Consider the following 23,745-nt stretch of genomic DNA (forward strand, 5'->3'; position numbering starts at 1 on the left):
CAGCTGTGCAGCAAATCACTTTCTGGCCAAGACCAGGCTGCCCACTTCTAGACTCGGGAGGTTTTAGTGGCTTAAAAAGAAAAACAGAAAACAAACAAACAAACAAACTTGTTTGAGAGGAGGGGGCGTGGCAGGGAAGGATGCGAAACCCTGTTCTCCTGCTCTACTTCTGGTGCGTCTATTGTTGCTTCCCGGCGGGAAGCCTCACAACCTTACGTCCCCAGGGGTCGCTGCGAGGTAATGTGCATTTATTTTTATTTCTCTTCTTCCCACTTTTCTGCGCTGGGCCCTCACAGTCCTGCCGACTTCCAAGCCCCAAAGGTATCCTTTCCCACTGCGCTGCGTTCTCCTTGGTGTTGGAGGTCACTTGTCTTGGCGTTTCGGATGAGAGCATCCGCTAGCAAGCCATCCTAGAGGCAGCCGGCGAACGGGGAGTGTGCGTGGGCTGGAGTCCTCTCTCTTGCCTCCTCCCACTTCCATTAATCAGCGCTGTCCGGCTAGGAGCTGCCTTCCAGCCTCACTTAAATTATACCATGTTTTAAACCTTGTCTTAGTTTTGGAGGTTGGAGAGGCCAGGAAATTCTTAGAGTTCTAACTTCCGCCCTCACCCCCCGCCCACCCCGGCCCCCTCACCCCCGTCCCCTTCATCAGCGCTTAGGTGTTTTGGAAGTTAAGGTGTCGGCGGGGCGGGCTTCAGATTGATAAGTGCTTGTAAGGGACCTCTGCTCTGTAACTTTTTCCCAAACAACCTTCCCTCCTCTGCCCATTCCTCCATCCTCCCCCTTCCTTCTAGCATCGCTTTTCCTCTTCTTTCGTTTGGTAGGACACTTTCACCGGAGGCAACCTGCCCTGGTGGAGTGAGGGTGGGGTCATCCGGAACCAGCAGCAGCTGGTTAAGCAGTGGAGGGTTCCGGAGCGCTTAAATCACGACCTATCATTTCATCCAGTCTGCAGATAGCGCGTCAGGAGCTCCGGAATCCCTGTTAGGCACGTGGGAGTTTAAGACGAAAGGAACAGGAAAAACCTACCTTCTCCTCCTACCTTGTTTCCAGTTTGAGTGTTAGCTAGAGGCGTGGCTTGGGGTAGATGGCATTTCTAGTTCCTTTCCTGAAGGATTCTAAAGTTCCTTCAAGCTTTTGTGTTCTGTGGTTCCGAGTATTTAGGGGGTGGTGCCATTCATTTGAAAAGTATGGCTGCATTCTAGTACCAGGAACTCTTGATGGTGGGGGAAGGCAGCAAAGAACAGACTAGATGGCAGTCCTTATCCTTGTGGGACCTCATCTCAGCGGTATGTAAATGACACCCAGAGCGAGGCAGGAAAGTGACGCTGAGGCGGGAGGCGAAAGGGCTGTTGAGGGAGCGTGGTGCCTTTTAGTGTGTGGTCTAGAACTTGACCCCTCAGCAAGGAGCTGAGGGAATGAACCGCAAGGACATCTGGGTAAAGAACTATCACAAAGGCCCAAATGCCAAAGTGACCCTGTTCTTACGGAGTGGTGGGGTCGGTGCAACCTAGACAAGGGCAGTCCTACTTGTCTCTGTGTGGGTTTAGCCTGAACTCCGTCTCCGCCGCTAAGAGCTCCTTTTCCACTAAGCCACCCCACCTGCTCTCCGTGGGGGCGGCTGTCCCGGTTGGAGAACTGAACTGACAACGTCTGTAGCTTAAATCTCTGTCAGTTATGGCTTTAATTTCATGACATATAACCCCTGTTCTGGTAATGTGTCTTTAGGGGCAATTTCTGGATTTTATCCCTCTTACATCTGGCATATGTCCCCAACCCCTTGTATCTCCTTGTCCCATCTCACCACCACCCTCTCCATAGCTATGGTCTCTTTGCCCAATCCCCCTTTTCCTCCTCTTCTTCCTGCTCCCCCCTTTATTTTTTTTGGGGGGGTAGTGTCTACTGTAGCCCTGACTTGGCTCAAACTCACTGTGCAGCTGAGGTTGACCTTGAACTCGCATGGACCACCACACCTGGTTCCTGGGGTGCTGGGGATCAAACTCACCGAGCTACTTCCTGGCTCCCTTGTGGGTCTTTTCAGTACTGGCGAACCAATCTGTGGCGTTAAGCATGTACACAAAGCATTCTAGCACAAAGCGACATCCTTGGTCCTGTTATTAGTGTTTAGAAAGCGGGAAGCTGCACTAGCTAAGTTACTCAGATTTGCCTTCAGTTCATTCTGTACTCAGACAGGCCTCCCATCTTCAATCTTCCTGCCCTCAGCCTTCACAGTAACTGGGATTACAGCCTTGTGCCCCCAGAACTGGCTTATCCTCCTGTTCTTAACTCTGAATTAAGCTCCTGGATGTCCATTTGGTATCTCCCTGTGACTCCTGGGTAACAGGAGAGTGCACTCTATTTCCCTAATCCATTATCAAGAGAAGCTCACTAGGATGGTGGAATGAGTGAAGGTGGGGGTCAGTTAGTGATTATCTTTACAGACAGTGCCTACCTGGTGTCACATGGTCATAGAGTGGCCATTAGTGCTATGTCCTGGGAACAAGAAAAAGCAGCACTGTATATGACAGAGAGCTGGCAGGGGCAGCTTTGCTGTGGTGAGGAATTTTCCCATGGCTTCAGCCTTTTGAGTAACAAATGGTGCCCTTTGCCACTGCAAAGAGCCCCGAGAATGTGTAAGGTCTTGGGAGTAAGTGTTGGATCAAAAATGGGAATTCCAGGGAAGCTGCTTGTGCAGTGAGTGGATCAATACCCTTCAATTGCAAAATCCCAAATCTCTCAAAACTGCGTTTACTGGAAAGTTGTATGGCAAGAATCTGACCTTACACACTCTCAGCTCGTCTGGCAGCAGACCCTGATAGAAAGCTATTTGTAATCTTTGTATTTTCGCTGTAGAGCATGAGTTGTCCTATGTTTCTGTGCAGAGATTCTAGTGCATTTGACCCATGAGGGATACCCCAGACTCCGCTGGGGCTGCCATGTGATATGTGGTACCTTCTCTCCCCAATGTCACTTTCATTCTCTCTGTCACCACCTGCCCACTCTCCAGCCTTGCTATAAAGCCCAGGTTGGCCTGGAATTTACTATGTCACCCATGCTGGTCTCAAACTCACAGGAGTCCTCTTGCTTCAGCCTCCCAAGTTCTGAGATTATAGGTTATAGGTATGAGCCACCAGGTCTATGAGAGAGAGAGAGAGAGAGAGACAGAGAGAGAGAGAGAGAGAGACAGAGAGAGAGAGAGACAGAGACAGAGACAGAGACAGAGAGACAGACAGAGACAGAGAGACAGACAGAGACACAGAGAGAGAGAACATGAACTCAGAGTTACTTGAAACCTTGAAACTCTGGCTAGCCCAGGTTAGCCTAGAATTTACAATCATCTTGCCTCCATCTAACTCTGCCTCAAGAGTGCTGGTATTGCAGGCATACACCATTGTGCCTGGCTATAAGGATTTTTTTAATATGAAAATTTCTAAGTTCTTGACTCAACTAGTCTTAAGTATTTCAGGAAAGGAGGAGCCACACTCACAGGTAGGAATTTGAGGGAGGGAAGAAAGGAAGGGAAAATCAGTTTGGTGGGGAAGAATAAAGAAAAGTAAGAAAGACAGCTGCTTATTCCAATAGACTAATTAGCACTCAGTGAGGATAGTTGAGATAGTGCATGTACAGTAGTTTCAGTTGTTTCTGTTGCTACTTCATAATTGTAATTTTGCTACCGCTAGGAATCGTAATGTAAATGTCTGATCCACAGGTTGAAAGGAGGAAAGGCTCAGTAGTTGTAAAAACTAAAATCCAAATGACAAGTTATTTGCTTAAGACTGAACTAGAAGTTACTACCCCAGCCACCACAAGTATTTACCCTGTTTTTTTCTCCCCAGATGAACATCATAAACCCACTAGAGTACCAGCTACTGTCAAACCCTCTGTGGCTTTTAACATCCGCACTTCCAAGGACCCAGAACACGAAGGGTGCAATCTCTTCCTTGGTGACAACCAACTCTTGGAAGACTGTGGCTTCAACATGACAGCCAAAACCTTTTTCATCATTCATGGATGGACGGTGAGCCCAGGAGGGGGTTCTGCGGCTTTTTATAAGATTTGATTCCTTTTGTTTTGGTCAATTAAAAAGAATAGCGGTGCTTCCAGATTCCAAACCCTCCCCCTCCCATCCTTGTGGGCTGCTTGTATTTCAGACAGCTGTGAAGAATGTAATGGGCGCTTCTCAGAGGGGGCAATCTGGACTCAGCAGGGTGGCATTTAGTGCTGGCGTGCAATGGCCTTTCAGGAAGTGCTTCTCCCGAGGCCAGCAGCCCAACTCCCTTAGCTCTGAAGGAGCTCTAATTATACTTAATTACATTGGCCAACCACTGCCTGGAGGGGGCCCATCCTGCTCCAAGAGCAGGAGCTGAACTGAAGCAACTTAACTGGCTCAGAGGATCTGTGGGGCCAGCTGGCCTGGCTGGCTGGCTTCTATTGGCATGCTGCCCTCCTGTTTGCATAGAGATGGCCCCGTTTAAAGGCACTGGGGTTCTTTATGTGCCCTCGCTGAGCAATTTCCATTGAAAGGCCCATGACAAACTTCAACAAAAAAGGGTTTTAACACTCAGCTTCAGAAACTCTTGGCCAGCAAGGGATTTGTTCATTTATAGAATGACAGTCTGTAGGAAAATGGCACTATTAAGTGAGCAGGTTTCTGCTTGGACTAATTGGGAGGGGACGTTCCTCCTCCTCCTAATGATGAGAAATTCATATCCGTTACATTCTTGCTGGGTCTTCAGATCTACTGTCAACAGTTGGGGAGGGGCTTGGGAGTTGGGAAGGTAGGAGTCTACCTTCCTATAGTGAATGAAGGGATGACTGGGGGTCTGTCTGTCTGTCTTCATCCCTCAGGACACAAGCAGAATCTCACATTTGAATTTTTCTAAGGTCTTCCTGTCAAAATGCAAATACTAACTGACTGCAGCTTACCAATGGGGAGCATTCCAGAAAGTTCTTTTGTACTGTGTTTGGAACTTGGAATGGTAGTTTCCCATAGAAGCAAGTTGTAAATAGTGTTTTGGTTCCCAGGCTAAGCACAAAAAATCTATTTATTTGATAATGTACATGTGGATAGGTTACAACTGCTTCTAGTCACCATGTGTAATGTTGTTTCTGTGGGAAAATGTGTTCTGAGTTCTAATTTGGGATTCCACGGGTGGATTCTTCTTAAGCTGAGGTCAAGAGGATGGCAGAGATGGGTTGTGGGAAGGAATCATTTGTTAACTTGGTGTTTGCCTAAGTGACAGTGTGTTTCTAAGGGAGGAGCTAATTCTCCCAGGCAACCTTCTCTAACTCCTTGAAGGATGGACCAGGCCACTTGCCTGACTGTGACAGGGATTCAGACTAACCTCACGCCATTCTCACCACCAATACCCATGTACAGCACATCAGCTATGAAAGAATCTGACGGGAAACTGAGGTGTGAAGACCAGCAGGGGAAAGAAGGCATCAAGTCTTTCATCCTCTGGCTGTCTTGCATGTGGGCAATTCTTCATTTCTTCAGCAGCCACCGTGAAGGCCCAGTCAGCCGGGCCGAGGATCATGGGATTTCTGAAGTGCAGAATGAGAAGTAACAGAAAAATACTATTCCTGTTTTCTTTGCAGATGAGTGGCATGTTGGAAAAATGGCTGCACAAACTTGTGTCAGCCCTGCAGACAAGAGAGAGAGACGCTAATGTGGTGGTGGTTGACTGGCTGCCCCTGGCTCATCAGCTGTACATAGATGCGGTCAACAACACCAGGGTGGTGGGGCAGAGAGTGGCTGGGATGCTTGACTGGCTGCAGGTAAGCAGGGACGAAAGGGAGCCATCTTCCATTGGGTTTTTCTTTCTTTTCCGTTTCTTAAGGTAAGCAGGACCTCAAGCCCGCAGTCTCTTAGGGAACGCGGAGCACACGTTGTTACTGTGCACTTCGAGGATGATCAAAATCTCCAGCATTATAATTTTTGCTAAATTAAAGCACTGCATGAACTACTTCAAAGCCTGCATCAGAGCCCTTTAATGATTGATAGATCTCTGGATTTTTTGTTACTGTAGTTGCTGTAAAAAAAAAAAAAAAGAAAAAGAAAAAAAAGAAAGCCTTGTGGGAGATTAGTTCCCAACCTCAGAAGCTGATGTCCTTAGGGCTGTTGAGAATGGCCAGAAGCCAGGGCTGGTTTTCCATCTGAAGGAGCCACAGATGACTGCTCATGACTTTGGAGGGTGGCTGTGCGAAGGAACAGCAAGAAGGCTGCTTCAAATGGATCAACCACTGTGTTGTTCAAAGCAGTGCATGCAGAACAGATCTTGAGGTCTTGTCGGGACTTTTTATAAGTTAACCAGTAGACTTAACAGGCAGGAGGGACAAGGGGTCTACTGGCAAATCGACCTAGATGTTGAGCATTTCCAACATCGCTTTCACTTCATGGGGGATCTTATGATTCATGGCAGGATCCTGGGTGAAATTTGAGAGCAATACTTTGCTCCGGGGTGCTAGAAAGACTGTTTTTTGAGCCAGGGGTCAAAGTTCCACCTCGGCATCCCCCCTCTTCCCCAGCTGTGGGGACACTGCTCCAGCTGTGGGAGCACAGGTAACTTAAGGTGAGGAGTCAGACACTTCTGGTAAAGTAGAGGTCAAAGTCTAAGAGTACTGGAAGGGAGCAGGTTATTACGGTCATGGTCCTGGCTGGCACTTTGGTCTGCTGTGGGTGTGGTATCTTTGACCTCTACATTGATCCACCTGTGTTCTCTAAACATTACACCAAAGAAAGGAAACCTTGTAGGAGAGCTTGCAGAGGAATGCTCAGGCATGCCTCCCACCGTCCTGCCCCTTTGGCATTTCAAGCATCACTGAGTCCTTTAGAACTCCCTGTCCCTGGTGGGCCATCCATATTGCATGTCAGCAATGCCGGTGATGCTGTATGGAGTCTTACATCTCTGTGACCCCTGTGATCCTTCTATTATGATGCACAAGTTGAATTGTTGGTGGCCCTGGAGGCTCAGAACTACACCCTTTGATGACTTTTTGCAGGAGAAAGAAGAGTTTTCTCTTGGGAACGTTCACTTGATTGGCTACAGCCTTGGAGCCCACGTGGCTGGATACGCTGGCAACTTTGTGAAAGGAACAGTGGGTAGAATAACTGGTAAGATCTGCTTCCCCCATACGTATATATGAGCTGTGCTAGCCATGCCTTTCACATTTTCTCCTTCCTGGGAGAAATGTGAGGTGAGGAAATCCCAAGGTCACTAAGCAATAGGGAACACAGCTTGGAAATCACTGATCTAGTTCAAGAGTTGAGGAGACAGGCAAAAGTGAGTCAGCTTGCTCAGGGGCAAATAGCTAAGAACTAAAGAGCCGAGGCCAAAAGGGAGCCTTGGCTTCCAAGCTTCTGAGTGTTCCAGATGTGAGTAGTAGAGTCTAGTTTAAATCCTGCCTCTGGTTTCTCTTCCATCAACCAATAACTTCTTTCCAACGTTAAAGGTGCAACTTTATTAGTGATAGATACTGTTTAGAATGAGTGGTTGAATTTTGTAATTAAAGAGACTTTTCTGGTATTGCTATCCAGGTACTCAACAGAAAATGGCATTTTTTCTGTGTTGAAAATCACTCATAGTGAATTTTTAATGCCTGGACTTGGATTAAGTTATTTAATGATTATGAAAAATGTCAAAGATCCTTTATCCATTTTGGGCATTTTTGGGTACACAAGAGAACTTCCTCTACACTAAAATGGTTGGCAAATTTGCCGCCCTGGCCTTCTTTCTCCTTCCAGCATTCTCTTACAGGCATTCACCCCTAGCTCCCTTCTCATACCTAATATACTAAGAATGATGTCTTATGCTGCTTTCTGTTGCTATAACCGAATGGCACAGATTGGATAAGTTATAATGCACAGGGGGCTTTTTGCTTCCTGGCATCTTTTTGCTGCATGATAACATGGTGGAGGGTATCACATGATCACACTAAGCAAACTAGCTTAGGTCATTCTTTCTCATATAAAACCATCAGCATCATGTTGGGAACACCACCTTATTAACTTTATCTAATTATAACTGACTCTCAAACATCTCACCTCCAAATATCATCCACATTTGGATTTGGGATTACTTTTCCTGCCCATGAATTTTTCAGGGAGGATACATTTGAGCCACAGTCAGAGAGCACCTAGAAGAAAAGGTATGGCCACTGCCTTTCCCTGAAGTTCTTTTATTTTGAAATAGGTGGAAAGGAGTCTAATAGGTGTGTACACAGAGTTAACAGGCACATGCTCAGAGTCTGATAGGTGTGCACACAGTAAATAGTTACACACACAGAGTCTAATAGGTGTGTACACAGAGTTAACAGGCACACACTCAGAGTCTGATAGGTGTGCACACAGAGTAAATAGTTACACACACAGAGTCTAATAGGTGTGTATACAGAGTAGTCTACTAGGTGTGTACACAGAGTTAATAGGTACACACACTCAGTCTAATAGGTGTGCACACAAAGTTAATAGGTGTACACACCGAGAATAATAGGTATACACCCAGAGTCTAACAGGCATACACACAAAGTCTAATAGGCACACACATAGAGACTAATAGGTACACACAGAGTCTAATAGGTACACACACACAGTCTAAAAGGTATACACACAGAATCTAATAGGCACACACACAGAGTCTAGTAGGTACACACACACAGTCTAAAAGGTACACACATAGAGTCTAATAGGTGTACACATGCAGAGATTGATAGGTACACACAGAGTCTAATAGGTACACACACAGAGTCTAATAGGTACACACACAGTCTAAAAGGTATACACACACAGTCTAAAAGGTACACACATAAGAGTCTAATAGGTGTGCACACACAGGGATCGATAGGTATACATACAGAGTCTAACAGGTAAACACACAGAGTCTAATAGGCACACACATGGACATATGCATACTAATTTTTTTAGGGCCAGTAATTCCATCCAGCATAGCTTGAGAGCCCTTCTTCCTGAATTGTAGTGCCCTGGGCCTTGGACGGTCCAAAGGAGGCTATGATTGTGTGACCATTCTCTAGTGTTCCAGGGTCGGGCCAGCTGGGTGCAAACTGCAGCACTCATGTGTCTCTACCAGAGTCTAGGTCCAGTTTGTCCTTGGCAACAAGGACGAGTCAAAGATTTTTCTTTTCCTTGTTTCCAGTCTGAAGTGAGATAGGGCTATCTAGAGAGCTTTCCAGTTCTTTTTGCTTATTTAGGTGGTAGCTGCTGAGGAGAGGGCCTCTTGTCTGTGGCCATGTGGGAAGCTAGGAGAATGCTAATATATCACATGCAGGCCCTCATGTCCTGACAGCAGGACCTTCCCTCTGACCTCTCTGTGGAGCAAAGGCCTGGCCTCTGTCCAGTTGCTTGCCATACTCTGTTGTAGGTATCTGATGGAGATAGGCTGTCTCTGTTCTTCTTCATGTTGGTAGGCATCTCATTTGATAAGAGGATGGAGACCACAGCTTGTCTGTGGTCCCCAGGTAGTGATGCTACTGTGTAGAGGCCGCAGGGGTCCTTAGCTTGGGGCCTAGAAGAGATCTGAGTCCCAGTCTTGCTTGGCTGGAGGGTGTGGGATTTTCAGGAGCTTGTTACAAACAGCTTCACAGAGCAGTCTCTGGTGCAATAGGGAAGAGATCATGCATTCCTAACTGAACTCGTGTCTCGATAGTTGTGGGCAATAAGCAAGTGGGTGGATTCCTTTAAGAAATATGAGTGAGGTGTACATTCCGTTCAGGCTATAGGATAGATGCTATTTAATGTTCAATCCTCAAGCACATGGTCCTCCCTCCATGCCATCTCCAAGCCACACAGCAGCTTTCACAGTTGGGGGAAGGTGGCCCGGATGATTAAACAATGAGCCCAATATCTTGCACACTCTAAGTAGCAGGTTTGGGATTCCGTCCAGGTTACTAGGTTGCAGGGCCTGCCCTTAGCTACTATCTAGAAGTATAGATAAAATATATAATAAAAAGTAGATTATGTCACTTTTCTCCTAAGCTTGTGGGCCAGGGATGTGTGTCACACAGTCCAAGCAGGGAGCTGGGTAGGTGAAGGCCCCACACTGGCCTGTGAGGCCCCTTCAGCTGTCGGCATTCCTCCAGCACAGCTTCGTTTCCATGGAGCTGCCTGTCTGGTGGGGACCTTTGTTTGTACTAAGCAAAGAGCCCCTCTCTTGTATTGGTTGCAAAGCATAATGTTCCCCTCTTCTTCTTTCTTTTCCTCTTCGGTGCACATGGTGAGAGGCAGGGAGAAGCTTCTGTGTCGTACTATGGCTCTTGCGGTCTATCCAATAGGTCATTGTGGGCTATTCTGGAAGGGCACACTATCGTGCCATCTTTCTCTTGGTCCTGGGTTAGGGTTGATCCCTAAGTAGCCTGGGATACATTCTGCCATAAAATCTGCCGTTCACCCATAGAATCATCCAAACTTCTGTGACTTTCTGGTTTTAGCACCCACCCATCTCCATTAGTAATGAACCTTGGTTTGTTCACTCTACATGTAAAGCCTTTGTCCTAGGGGGACCCTCTCATGTGCATTCTGGTGATCCCACTAGTTTTTGGTGCTGGATCTGTCATACATTGCCTCCTTTTAAGACAGATCTTTCAGGTATTGTGATGTTTGCTTTAATCCCAGCAGGAACAGGCATATCTCTAAGAGTTTCAGACCAGCGTGCCTTACACAGTAAGTCCTACAACAGTGTGGGACATGCAACTGGACAGAGACTGGACCCCTACTCCACCAAGAGGTTGGAGGGAAGGACCTGCTTTTGAGACATGAGGGTTGCTGCATGTGGCATTGATTAGCATTCTGCCAGCTCCCCAGGCCCTAGTCTCAAAAATTCAAAGCAAAATAAACAAAACACAACAAAATGACATAGTTCTTGGCCATATTACCTCCAGGCCTTGGTGTCTCTAGATTGGGGTCTCTTAGTCTGGGAAGTGACATTATGGGGGAGTTCATGGGGTTTTGGGGGTGTGTATGTATGTGTGTGTCAGGGCCATGTGGCACATTTTAGGATGTTTAACAGTGTCTCTGGCCTGCCCTCAATATGAATTGAGGCCTGAGGTTCCACTTCATATATGAAGAACGGAAACAGATATCTATGTCTGGTCCACAAGTCACTGACTTATAGGATCACCTGGAGAACCAATCTCCATTTCTGTGTTGTATGCCAACCCTGCCTGTTGGACTCTCTGGGCCCAGGGACTCAGAAGTCTGCACTTATGCTTTGAGGGTCTGTTCATTATTTCTTTCTTTTAAACAGTGTTTTATATTTGTATAGCTCAGAATGAAGAGACGGTGTTAGGTCTCACACTGCTGTGTATGCTTGACCAGAACCCTCCTCACCGGCTCTCCTGATGGGTCCACACACAAGCGACTACTTGCTTTGGTGTCCTTCCAGTGTTTTTTAGAGCTACATGGTAGAATCCAAGTTTATAACAAGCTCCTTCATATGATCTGAACAGTCCAGAGTGGGAGAACCAGTGACCTGTGTAGAGCAGCTTTCAGGTTGAACATGGAAGGTGCCAAGGCAGAAAGTCTTTTTTTTCTTAAAGTCTTAAATTTATTTAGATAAGAAACAAGGTTGCTTCACAAGTCAGTTCCAGGTCCCTCTCCCTTTCCCTCCCCTCCTCCTTTGCCCTCCCCCCACAGAAAGTCTTTCCCACTGTGGCTGCAAAAGTGGAGGCCTGGTGAAGTCTGGTGTTTGGGTTCACACCATGTTGAGATTTGGAGATGCTTTTCTTATCCATACCTGGGCCTGGGCCTTGGCCTGACTTTTAACTAAAAGGAAGGGGAAAAGTGAGTTCAAATACAAACCATCTGGTTTGGAACAGACAGAGTTCTGCTGTGGAAGGTGCCTAGGGGCAGATGACCTGGATGAATAGCTTGGGTCAGGAGCAACTCTAGTTCTTATTCCTGTGGTTCCCCAGGGCTGATGGCAGGGTAAATCTTGTGGTTAGTGTTCTGGACTGGCTGAGGCACGGGGGTTTGGGGGGGGGGAAGGCTGGTTCTATAATTATAGGACTTAATTCCAATGATGACAAATTGGATCAACCATATATGGGTTCCTTATTTTTTTCCAGGCCTGCTGTATCTGGATTTGGTTGCTGGGCTCATCGAGCATCTTCATTCTGCATACTTGGACTCTTAAGTCAAGACTCAATGCCTTGATATCTAAGTCCATCTTGACTTTCTTTGCTGCAGGTCTGGATCCTGCAGGACCCATGTTTGAAGGGGCGGACATCAACAGGAGGCTCTCTCCTGATGATGCAGACTTTGTGGATGTCCTGCATACCTACACACTCTCCTTTGGCTTGAGCATTGGGATTCGAATGCCTGTGGGTCACATTGACATCTATCCTAATGGTGGTGACTTCCAGCCGGGCTGTGGATTCAATGATGTCTTGGGATCTATTGCATATGGAAGTGAGTTTGTACTTAACCTGCCTTGTGTTTGATGCACTCCATCCATCTTCTAAGTCAGCCAGAGCTGTTAGTATAGCTAACATATCATTCTTATCTCTCCCACAGTGCTGAGTCATGCTACTTACCTGTTAACATTCACCTGCTTGCTCATGCTTCCAAGTCCCAGTTATCACTGATTGATTTCTTTTTTCTTGAGACGGGATCTCACTAATGTAGCCGTGGCTGGACTTGAACTTACAGAGATCTGCCTCTCAATGCCTTCTGAGTGTTGGGATTAAAGACATGTGTCACCATGCTCAGCATTTATTTCTGGTGTTTCTACCCAGATAAATGTTAGGACTTAGTCATCTACCACACGACTGCACTTTAACACTGCATTTTACTCTTTATTTCTTCTTTTTGTTTTTGAGACAGGGTCTCTCTATGTAGTCTCTGCTATACTGGAGCTTGCTATGTAGAATAGGCTGGCCTGGAACTCACAGAGGTCCTCCTATCTCCTCCTGGGAGTGCTGGGAATAAAGGTGTGCACTACCACTTCTGGCCTTCTATTTTACTGTTAGTGTATGAACTCTCTTCTCCTCATTTCTCTGAGTATATTAGTGTTGCCTGCCCTCACAGAGCAGGCAGTTAGATGGCTGGAATGGTCTTAATTCCTCTGTGCTCTGTAATAACACTGAACCTATCTAGGTAAATAATCACATACCGTCGACTCAGTAAGCCCATCTCCGATGAGGTGTACAGAGACTATGAACTGAGCAGTGGAATCATCCAGGAATGTTCATCCCATGTGTTTTCTGTCTCCCTGTCTCCCCAGCAATCACAGAGGTGGTGAAATGTGAACATGAAAGAGCCGTACACCTTTTTGTTGATTCTCTGGTGAATCAGGACAAACCGAGCTTCGCCTTCCAGTGTACAGACTCCAACCGCTTCAAAAAGGGCATCTGCCTCAGCTGCCGGAAGAACCGTTGTAATGGCATTGGCTACAACACTAAGAAGATGAGGAAGAAGAGGAATAGCAAAATGTACTTAAAAACCCGGGCTGGCATGCCTTTCCGAGGTAACCTACCTTCATGCTCCCAGGTGCCCCTTAGTCTTTTTCTTCCTTTATGCTTTCTTGTAGTACAGGGTATGTAGCAGCCCTGGAGTTGTGGTCTATGTAGCAAGTTGTTAAAAACCAGATCACATTGTGCATGCCCTAGTAAAATGGCTCCTTTAGAAATCCAGGCTAAGGACCCCTTTTGTCATGTAAATGCCTCACCATAATTATCAGTATCAATATCTCAAAGTTCTACATTCATGTTCAACAGATGCGAAGCAAAGTACACAGAAGACTGAAGCAATAGTTTTTACTTGCATAACCTGTTTATGATAGTTTGTGAAACAGTGTTTTATATGTGAAAGCCTTGGTCCAGTGTCACACAATAGAACATAAATAGCTCCAAGTCCCCAAACATCTAACTCCCCAAGTTCAGGGCAGTACTTCATTGACTTTTTATGCTATCAGGCAGAACAAGATCAGAGCTCGGCTAAGGCTAGATAGGGCCAACAGGATGCTTGTTTTATTTATTTATTTATTTATTTATTTATTTATTTATCTCCCGCTTGTTTTATTTTTTAAAAATATTTATTATGTATGTATACAGTGTTCTGTCTGTGTGTTTGCTTGCATGCTAGAAGAGGACATCAGATCTCATTACAGATGGTTATGAGTCATCACATGGTTGCTGGGAATTGAACTCAGGACCTCTGGAAAAGCAGTCAGTGCTCTTAACCTCTGAGCCATCTCTCCAGCCCAGGGATGCTTGTTTTTTAAAATTCAGTGTGCTATGTGACTCTTGAGATGACAAGCAAGGCTCACGAAGGTGTTTGTTCTGTTGTCCACCAGTTTACCATTATCAGATGAAAGTCCATATCTTCAACTACAAGAACAGTGGAGACATCCAGCCTACCTTCTACGTTACCCTGTATGGCAGTAATGCAGACTCCCAGAATCTGCCTTTGGAAGTGTAAGTGTGAACATTCTTTGCAACTTTGACTCAGGATGGAGAACTAGTGAGTCTGAGAGTGAGAGTACTAGGCAGGTGTTGGAAGAAGTACAGGAGAGTCAAGTCGGCTTGCCCAGGGCAGGAGCTGTGTGGTTCAGGCTGGCATCTATATCTTCTCTCTTCTACTGTGTGTTCTCCTTCAAGTGACTGACTCAGAGGGTTCTGGGGAGGGAAGCTCCCAAGATGAATCAGCTGCGTGAGAAACTGCTGGATCAGCCGCGCAGAAACTGTGGTTTCATCTCAGACCACGCCTGACCCCTGAGGTCTTAGGGACCTGGGAACTCTGTGAACATCATCCCTGGACCTCCTGTAGTGATCATCTGTGGGAGGGGTGTATGGAGGTCTGGAGAGATTTGTGGAGTTCCCAACAGGCACAGAGCATCCTGCCAAGCGATGTTGTCATTGTGAAGAAATATCAGAGTCAGGTGTGGCGGTGCAGCCTGGATTCCAGCACTTGGGGAGGCTGTGGCAGGGGAATTGTGAGTTCTGGACCAGCCTGTGAAAACAGTGAGATCTGGTCAACAAACAAGTGATAAGGAATAAAAAAGGCAGGGAGGGAAAAAGAAGGCCGCTGCAGTCATACTTGTATGGGCTCAAGGTCTTGCTGGAGACAAGGCTTGGGCATCCACGATTGCTGGCAAGATGCATCAAGGCAGTCCATATGAAATGAGAGAGGAGACAGGAAGAGAAGAGAGAAGAAGGGAGACCTCTGCCTCTGGGCTGAGGAACAGCAAGCATGCTTATCGGGAAGGCAAATTTGGTTTCCTCTTTTCTGCTCTTCCTTGGCACTGTCTCTTAGGAATTAGTGGCATAGAGGGATAGCTGCTCAGGAATGGTTTTGATATGAAGTTAGGCACTTTGGGCAAAGTTATCTGTCAGCATAGAGTGCAACTCTGCTTCCTGTGTGGTCCTGTGAAGGGGGGACATGGAGGGTATGAGGTGGGCACATTGTGCCAGCTTCCCAAGAGGGAGGGGAAGGAGATGAGCTTGTCTCTCACCTTGCAGAGTGGACAAGATTGGGCTGAATGCCACCAACACCTTCCTGGTCTACACTGAGGAGGACTTGGGTGATCTCTTGAAGCTCAGACTTACCTGGGAAGGGATATCTCATTCCTGGTACAACCTGTGGAATGAGTTCCGCAGCTACCTGTCTCAACCCAGCAACCCCTCAAGGGAGCTGCATGTGCGAAGAATTCGTGTCAAGTCTGGGGAAACCCAGCGCAAGTAAGTGTTCCTGTCCTTTTGGGTTTTTGTGAGGGGAGAGCACGAGGTTCTTCTGTGTCTCCTCCTTTGTACGAGTAATATCCAGAGGCCTCTGCCACCAGCTAAACGTCAACTATGTTTTGCAAGGACTGTTATGCCCAGATAAGGGCTTCTGAAAATGGTGGTATGTGCACCTTATGTCCTGACCACAGCCCTCAGGAGGAGGGGTGGGGTGGGGCTGTCTGGAGTTCGGTGCTTTTGCTGTTTGCTAAATCTTGTGCCAGCCCAGAAGAAGAGGTCTTCCCCTGGACAGGGCTCTCGGAGTGTGCTGTGTTGAGGGGCAGATTGGAGCATCTGGGCACACAGTGAAGTCTTCCACAAGACCTACCCTTCCAGAGCCCACTTCTCAGAGTGTGTCGAGTCTCCTCTGAGTCATGCTGTTCACTTGGGGTTGTGACTTCCACCAGCAAAGAGCTCTCTATGCTGTGCCAGCTGGCGGCCTCTCGTTTCTTTAAACCCCAAACTGGGAGATCCAAACCTTTATAAATCAACTCTTGTGACTGTGCCCTAACTCTGCCAAGGAGGGCTCAAAGCCAGTGAGGCTCTGAAGACCTCCCTCGGCAGAGGGGTGGATTCTTCCCCACCTCTGCAGGGGCTACCATCAGCCTTGGGGTGGAGGAAGCAGCTTACATCCTTTTGGTCTTTCTTCTGACATTGTCTCTACTACAATTCTTCATGTATTTCGTTTGTGTCTATTGTCTTTGGCCAGGCTGGCAGGAGAGAGAGATACTAGAGTATCTAGTCTAGGAACCTGTGACTTGGGGAGTTTTTGATTGAGGAGCTGTTTGAACCTAGGCTATGATCTCCATAATTGTACATGATTTCCTCCCCTGCGCTCTTAAGTGCAGCCTGAGCTGGAAGGTGTGATAGCAGAAACACAGTCACTATTATAAAATATTTCAGACGTAGTAAATACTCATTAAATCACCATTGAGGCTTAACAAATGTAAGCAGTTTCCCAGTTTGTATTCAGATAGATTTCAAAAGTTGAACATCACAGAAACATTTGGAGTCAATTCTGTGCCCTTCCTCTGACCACAGCTTCCCTTCTTCCAAACCAGATAGAATGAAAATTTTTCATTAATTAACTAATGGTAATGTTAATTCTTCCTTTATGTTTTTGTTCCCATTGGTACCTTTGTTTATACCCATTATCAGTATGTAGGATTGTTTTAGATGCAGCTAGATTTCCCATGATAGGGCACACTGTTTTATGAGTTGGTTTTTGAACGTTTACCTGTCTGTATCCAGTCTATTGATAGTTAACTCTCCAAAGTGGTCAGACTAGTTTTCAATATTGGCCCCAGCATTCTAGCTTCCATCTTTCGCTTCCTCTCCCACGGTGGGACACTGTTGCCATTCAGGTGGCAGCAGCTCTTCTGGTCTTGTAGGTTTACAAAAATGTAGGTCCTTAGGTGTTTAAACTCCCCTGGAAAGGTCCAGAATATGGCCTTTTTCCTGCTTCAGCATCAGGGTGAAGTGTCCTACACAGTGTTGGTTATCAGTGTGGCAATCACATCCCCAAGGCTGTGTGGTTCAGCCACAAGATATGGTTTCTCACAGACTATTGTGAAATGGTGATTATCAGGACTTTGACTCTTCCTATGCCTTTGACAGTCCATGAATTGAACATTTTTTTAAAGATTTAATTTAAAAATTTAAAATTACATGCATGTGTGTGTGTGTGTGTGTGTGTGTGTGTGTGTGTGTGTGCGCGCGCGTACGCGCGTGTACCTGAGTATCCACAGAGTCTAGAAGAGGACATCTGATTCTCTGGAGTTGAGGTTACCCACTTGACCTGGGCTGAGAACAGAATTCTGGTCTTTGCAAGTGGGTTTTGTGTTCTTAACTGTTGAGTCATTTCTCCAGTCCAAACCTTTGATTCTGACATGTAATTGAGTTCCAAGTACTCTTTCTAATGGATATTCGTTTTCTCTCTCTTTTTTAAATTATAAGCTGTTGGCTGTTTGCTTTGTTTCTTACTGGCTAGCTCTGATTTAAGTATTTAACCCATAATTGCTAATCTGAATATTTCCATGTGGTCTTCGCTTACTGGAGAACAGAGTCCGGACCTCTTACTCCTCTGGCATCCTACATTGTGACTGACTGTGCCTGTTTCCCAGAATCCTCCTCGACTCCTAGTCCCACCTATCTTGCTTCCCTAGTGGCCAATAGTGCTTTATTCAACAACCAATAGGAGAGACATATTTACAGAATGACATCTCCCATCATCTCCTCTTTTCTGTCTAAATAAAAAGAAAGGTTTTAACATAGTCAAATTACATATAACAAAACAGTTATCAAGCAATATTTTGTTCATTAACATTTAGTAAGATTTAAAGAAAGTATTTTATTATCTATCCTATTTGAATGAGTCTAAAGTCTTATATGTATCTTATCTTTTATCATAACTAAGGAAAACTATAACTATAACTATCTGTCTTCAACTCATCAAAGACCACAGAAGGATAATATATAAACACTAGAATTGACAGAGACATCTCGCTACCTGGACAGTCACCCGAAGTTCCCCTGTACCATTGGGGCATCCATCTTAAGCCCATATGCCACAGTGTTCCTGGTAGACTTCTCAGCAAAGTAGGAAATTTTAAACTGTCCACCTGCATTGGCAGTTTGTCAGTCATTTTTCTGTGTCCTGCAGAATGTCTGGCAGACTCTTCCATGAAGCAGGAACCCTGAGGACTGCCCAAGTTCAGAAGTCACTTTCCTGTGGGTCCTGCATGTCCAGTCTACAAACAGTAAAGGCAAGAGCAGTTTCTTGCCCAAATGGCTAATCTTGCCATGTTGAAAGCAAACTCCATAACACATTTCTTCAATGCCCATCTTCCTCTCAGATGTAATTGGTGTGCCAGGAGCAGACATTTCTCATTGTCAATAAAAACCCTAAACTATTTTAAATGACATTTTTTGAAGGTCTTTGAAAGGTTTGAAGACTATCTCAACTACACTTCTGTATATCTAGAAAAACTAACATAAGTTTTGACTATTATAGGTAACTATAATCTGTAATTAATTATGCATTATGTTTTAAAAGATCAGCATAAACACAATCCTTAATCAAGAGGAGAAATATACATTTTAAAAAATTGAACTTAAATTTGTATCAATAAAAGAAAATCCATTCCAAGACAAACGCGTTTGTACTAAGGTCAGGTTCACCAGGCCTTTGGCAGGGATGGGTGCTTCCAAGAGATCATGGTCCCAAATGGCAGGCAGCCTTTTGGGAGGATAGAGAAGAAGATCAGGAAATGTGTGATCAAGGCTGCATGAGATTGAATCATAAAACAAGACACATGCTGCAGTCCTGCATCGGGGACGGGCAGTTCTGCATCAGGCATGGGCAGTTCCGAAGGCACTGTCTAGAGTTTTGGATACAACCGTGGTTTCTTTTTCTCTTAGACTGACATTTTGTGCTCAAGACCCTAAGAAGACTAGCATCTCTCCTGGCCAAGAGCTGTGGTTTCACAAGTGCCGGGATGGCTGGCGAATGAAAAATGAAACCAGGTAACTTGCAGTGACAATTGATGGGAAGTCCCTCATTTATAAAACTTACCTGATGGAGGGTGGGAGACAAACCTCAGGAAATGTGACTGTCCCCCTGTCCTTGCTCTGTCTTATTCTCTAGGTGCTCACTGCACATGTTCATAAAACCCCAGCACTGGTATCCCTTTCCCCTCATCTTAGGTTGGTGTTTCCTCCATAGTGAGCAGGGCTGGGCAGAAGTCTAGTTTCCTAGCTTCCTTCTGCTGCAGTAGGCATTAGGGTGGGAGGTAAGATTAGTACATTTTATTAGACTTCCTGGAAACCTGGTTGGTATGAGCGGATGTTAGAGGGCCTGATTCTCTCCACTTTGAGATACAGGATTGCTTGTGTGTAGAGCCAAATGGGATGACAGAGAGGCTGTCTTGTGTGGTATCACACTGCTTGGTGTGGAACCACATGGTTTCAGCTGGAGGAAGGTCCATGTCATGGTATGTGGCAATGGGATCCCTGGCCTATCTTATGCCATCTAAGTCAAAATAACTTCTAAGGATGAGGGTGGCTGTCTCTCTAGATACTCTCTCCTCCTGCCCTTTGTCGTCAGCAGAGGACTGGGTGATAATCCTGCTACGGGATTCTGGGTGTGCAGCACGTGCCCACCTGCATCCAGTGCTGGGTGTGCAGCCTGTGCCCACCTGCATCCAATAACTTACAGTCATCTAATTTTATGGACAGTCTCAGGAGGCAGGTGCCACTGTCCCTATGGACGCTGAGAAACCCGAGGCTTGGAAAAATGAAGTCTCTCTCCCAAGATTCTCTAGTGTGTGATGGGTCGTTTTCCGCTAACGCCTGCTCATTTCAGTACAGAAGCTGCACCTGCTCAGATGGGGCACCCCGCCTCGGTTTAGGTACTAATTATCAAGCAAGCCACTTGCAAGGATCCCCTGTGATTAACCGTCTGCCAACCCAGCAGGCCTGACTGCACCCCCAGCTGATCTGGCTTCTGCTAAGGAGCATCAGTGCACCCCAGGCTTAGTAATCACAGACTTGTGGGGTCTGAGGACTGCCCCCCCCATGAAGGGACACTAGGAAGTCAGGGCATCCTTAGCCCCTTGCAGGGCCATTAGGTTTCTCTCTTCTGACATGAACTTGTTCACCAACGAGGGGTCTAAAGTTCAGGGAGCTCCTGTAGTTGAGTCTAGGACTCAGGTCTCTGAATTCAACCTTGTTCCCTTCCTGCCATGGGAGAGTTTGTTTCTAGATAAAGGCAATGACATTTGATAGTCCTCCTCACACTTGTGTGTATGTGTTGGGCAGAGCACATGAATACAATGTCTGTGACAAGTGCACCTAGCAGCCCAGACAGGTTCCCATAGGTGTTCCTCACAGGGAATATTCCCATTGTTCCTAGACGCTAATCAGTAAAATGGCCTGCCTGTGTGCAGAGTGCTCAGTCTTGGTTCATATCTTGATAGATATACCTTGGTACAGTTTTGCCCATTTGCTGGTTGAGTGAGCTAACACTATATTCACGTGGTTCCTTCCAGTCCTTTTGTGGAGCTGCCCTGAGGGTTCAGGAAGTCCTGAAGCCTGCACCCACTCACACCCCACTGTCCCTGCACACGGAGGAAAGTTACTGCTGAAGATGCACTTGACGGAAGACCTCAGCCTTGGAGCCCTAGGAGGCGCTTACTCGTTGGGCTCAGCTTGTTTCCCGTGACAACCGTGACTTCTCCCAGGCCTGTGCCCTGCTGAAGTCCTAGTGATGATCCTTACTCCAAACTTCTGTTGATCCCTCAGGAAGCTGTGTGTGAGCACTGGAATGTCCAAAGCCCTGGTGTACTCTGGGCCATTGTCACTGTTGTTCGGTGAGCCCTGGCTTTGTTTAACCACAGGGAACACCGGCTCTGTGTGGAAGGTTGGCAGCTGCTTGCCCTCGCTGAACTGTAGTGACAAGTCCCTCAAGAGCTGACTCCTACCCCAGTGACAGACCTGTTACTTAGAGAGGGGACAAGAGATCAGGCTGGTGCTAATGTCCTACTGTATTCCTCTGTGAGACTGATGGATCCTGGTTCTAATTGGGTATCCCATCGTGCTCCCCAGCTCACCTTCTGAAGCTCACACTGTTGGCAATTTTCTTTTTATATCATTCATACTCAGATTGAGCAGTTATTGGGCATTTCAACTAGTTAGCACAGGGCAGTAGACACAGTAGACACAGGACTCAATCTTTGCGTTTGGGGCCAGTGGGATCAGGATCTCTGCCCATTGGCTCGTGGGTTATACATGTGGTTAAAGACAGACAAGGCCGAGGGGAGAGCTACAAGCTAAAAGAGCTGGGGCTCTGATGCCTTTTATGTGTCATTTCCTCTAAGGGCCATGCTTGATCACTAGCAGAGCAGCAAGCAGAAAACCACGCATGGTGGTCACAGTGGTGGACAAAGTCTCCACTGTTGAGAGAGCTAGGCAGTACTGAGTGTGTTCCACATACCTGCCGTGCAGAAACCGGCTGCCATGGACAGAGCTGGCATTGAGCTCTGACACCGTGCTCTTTCTTCTGTGAAATGGCTAGCTTTCATATCAGTGCCATGTGTGTGTTAAGCTCCTGGGAGAAACCTCCTGTTCTAGATCTTAATGTGAACTCATACATGTGATACCTGAGACACCCTTCTGTAGTTTCTAGACAGCTTGCATGTGTGTCACCTAATCAGAGTGCAGGAAAGCTGTTATTCTTGTTTTGTGAAATCAAGGCTTAGCGAAATCCAGCTACCTGCCTAGATACTATATCAAGGTGTCGGTGGGGCCAAGCTGAGGATTCCGTGAGGTTTCCTGGAGGTGAAGTCCAGGAAATCCCCTCTGCCACTCCACGAAAATGTCTGCAACTATTTCCTATCAGTATGTTTGATGTGACAAACGGGAATTTTTTTTTCAGAGCTATCCGTAGAATCCAAACCCTTTCATTGATATACAAACAGAAGAATGCCTGAGAGAAAGGCTGAGTTTTTCTGGGTGACCGTCGGCTGGGGTGGGAGAGCAATCACTCTCTGTGTTTAGGCTTTCAATGGACATTCTTTATATCTGTACTGTACCAAATTCATATCACTGTTTAAAGACAAACTCCCAAAGTCTTAACCAGTTCAACCTTAGTGCAAAGAGCTCTCTCTGGCCCTCAATGTGCTTCTGCGACTGCTTTCTAACCAAAGCAGAGCTTGTTATTGGCCACACATCCCGGTGACTTCCGGCTTCTGTGTTTAGTAATGGAAGCTTGGAAAACTGAACCCTCTGTGAGTTGTGTATTTATCTATTTGGCTTGAAGCCTTGTTTGTATATCTGATGCTTTTTTAAAATGCTTGGACCATTATTTATTTCCTAAGTGTATATTATGTGTAAAGACAAATATATGGCTAGGTTTTACTTTAAGATTAACCCATTTCAAAATTTAAAAAAAGTTTAATAGTAAAATAATAAAAACTATACAATTCTTAATTATCTGATTACTCATTTCTTAAGATTGGAAACAATATGGCTGCCCAGGTCTTACTTGATACTTTAGTATAATATTTATTCTCTTGTTTGATAGTTATTGTTAACAGGAAGTGCACAACTACTTTCAGTAACGGATGGGAAGAAAAATTATCTGGATTTCAGAAGACCCTCAGGATGGGTGTTTTTAAGAACAGAGAGGGTGGTGGGACATCAGGGGACATTCATGAGCACATAGGTTTGGTTGTATGGGCCCAGATGACAGTGTAAAACACTGGCTGGAGCTGATTCCTTGATTGCTCTGAAGTCCCTGCTGGGACAAGAGGAGATCAGGGGTTTGGCCATAGTGTGATCTGCTCATCTCCAGAGCCCCTTCAGGGACTCTTTTAGCAACAGAGGTTAGAAAAGAAAGAGGAGCCCCCTTCTCTAGGGGCTGACTGACAGCTGTCTGACGTCAGTCACACAGCAACAGGAGAGGCTGGGGTTCTGCTTCTGTTCAGGATTCCCATGGGCACAACAGAAAGTCTGGTTGTTGGGTATAAAAAGGAAATTGGATACTGCCATCTGTTTATCAGAAATTAACTGTTCTCCCCTGGAGACAGGATAAACCAAGGTGCTGTTTAAATCTGTTTTGCTTTTCTTTTAAATTAAAAATGGAGTCTTCATGTGTCTCCCAAACTGTTCTTGAATTCACTCCTCAGTGTATATCCCAGGACTTTAAGTTTTGGTAGATTATATAAATTTGACTTTATTTCTAGTCTTAAATGTTAAAACACTTTAAAAACATTTTTTAAAACATTGCGAAGCTAGTTACAAATGACTTATCCTGCATGCCCTGGATACAGTGTTGCAGTAATACCACACAGAGATCATGAGCCCAACAGATCTTTCTCAGTTTTACACTCCTGTGTCTATAATTGCTTTTTTGCTATTTGTGTGAGACAAAGTTTCCCTGTTATCCCAGGCCAACCTAGAACTCATGCTGTGACACAGGCTGCCCTCTTGCTCTAGACTCTAAGTGCTGCAATTA

The 23,745-nt window shown here is 45.9% G+C and overlaps 1 protein-coding gene across 1 annotated transcript; it reads left to right on the forward strand.

Moving 5' to 3' along the window:
* Nucleotides 1–98: 98 nt before the first annotated feature.
* Lipg (lipase G, endothelial type) lies at nt 99–22,718 on the forward strand. Its single transcript, XM_013118005.3, has 10 exons — nt 99–237; nt 3,836–4,017; nt 5,601–5,780; nt 7,005–7,116; nt 12,202–12,423; nt 13,238–13,480; nt 14,309–14,429; nt 15,474–15,692; nt 19,152–19,256; nt 20,780–22,718. The coding sequence occupies exons 1-10, from the start codon at nt 141–143 to the stop codon at nt 20,799–20,801; spliced, it is 1,503 nt and encodes a 500-aa protein (XP_012973459.1). The 5' UTR covers nt 99–140; the 3' UTR covers nt 20,802–22,718.
* Nucleotides 22,719–23,745: the final 1,027 nt, after the last annotated feature.

This window comes from Mesocricetus auratus, unplaced genomic scaffold (genome assembly GCF_017639785.1).
Source record: "Mesocricetus auratus isolate SY011 unplaced genomic scaffold, BCM_Maur_2.0 Super-Scaffold_6730, whole genome shotgun sequence".
Classification (NCBI taxonomy): Eukaryota; Metazoa; Chordata; class Mammalia; order Rodentia; family Cricetidae; genus Mesocricetus; species Mesocricetus auratus.

What these genes read in the sequence shown, in the direction of transcription:
- Lipg (XM_013118005.3), top strand. Translation starts at nt 141, where the DNA reads ATGCGAAACCCTGTTCTCCTGCTCTACTTCTGGTGCGTCTATTGTTGC. An exon ending in GGATGCTTGACTGGCTGCAG is followed by an intron (nt 5,781 to 7,004) that starts GTAAGCAGGGAC and finishes GACTTTTTGCAG; the next exon opens with GAGAAAGAAGAGTTTTCTCT. An exon ending in AACAGTGGGTAGAATAACTG is followed by an intron (nt 7,117 to 12,201) that starts GTAAGATCTGCT and finishes TCTTTGCTGCAG; the next exon opens with GTCTGGATCCTGCAGGACCC.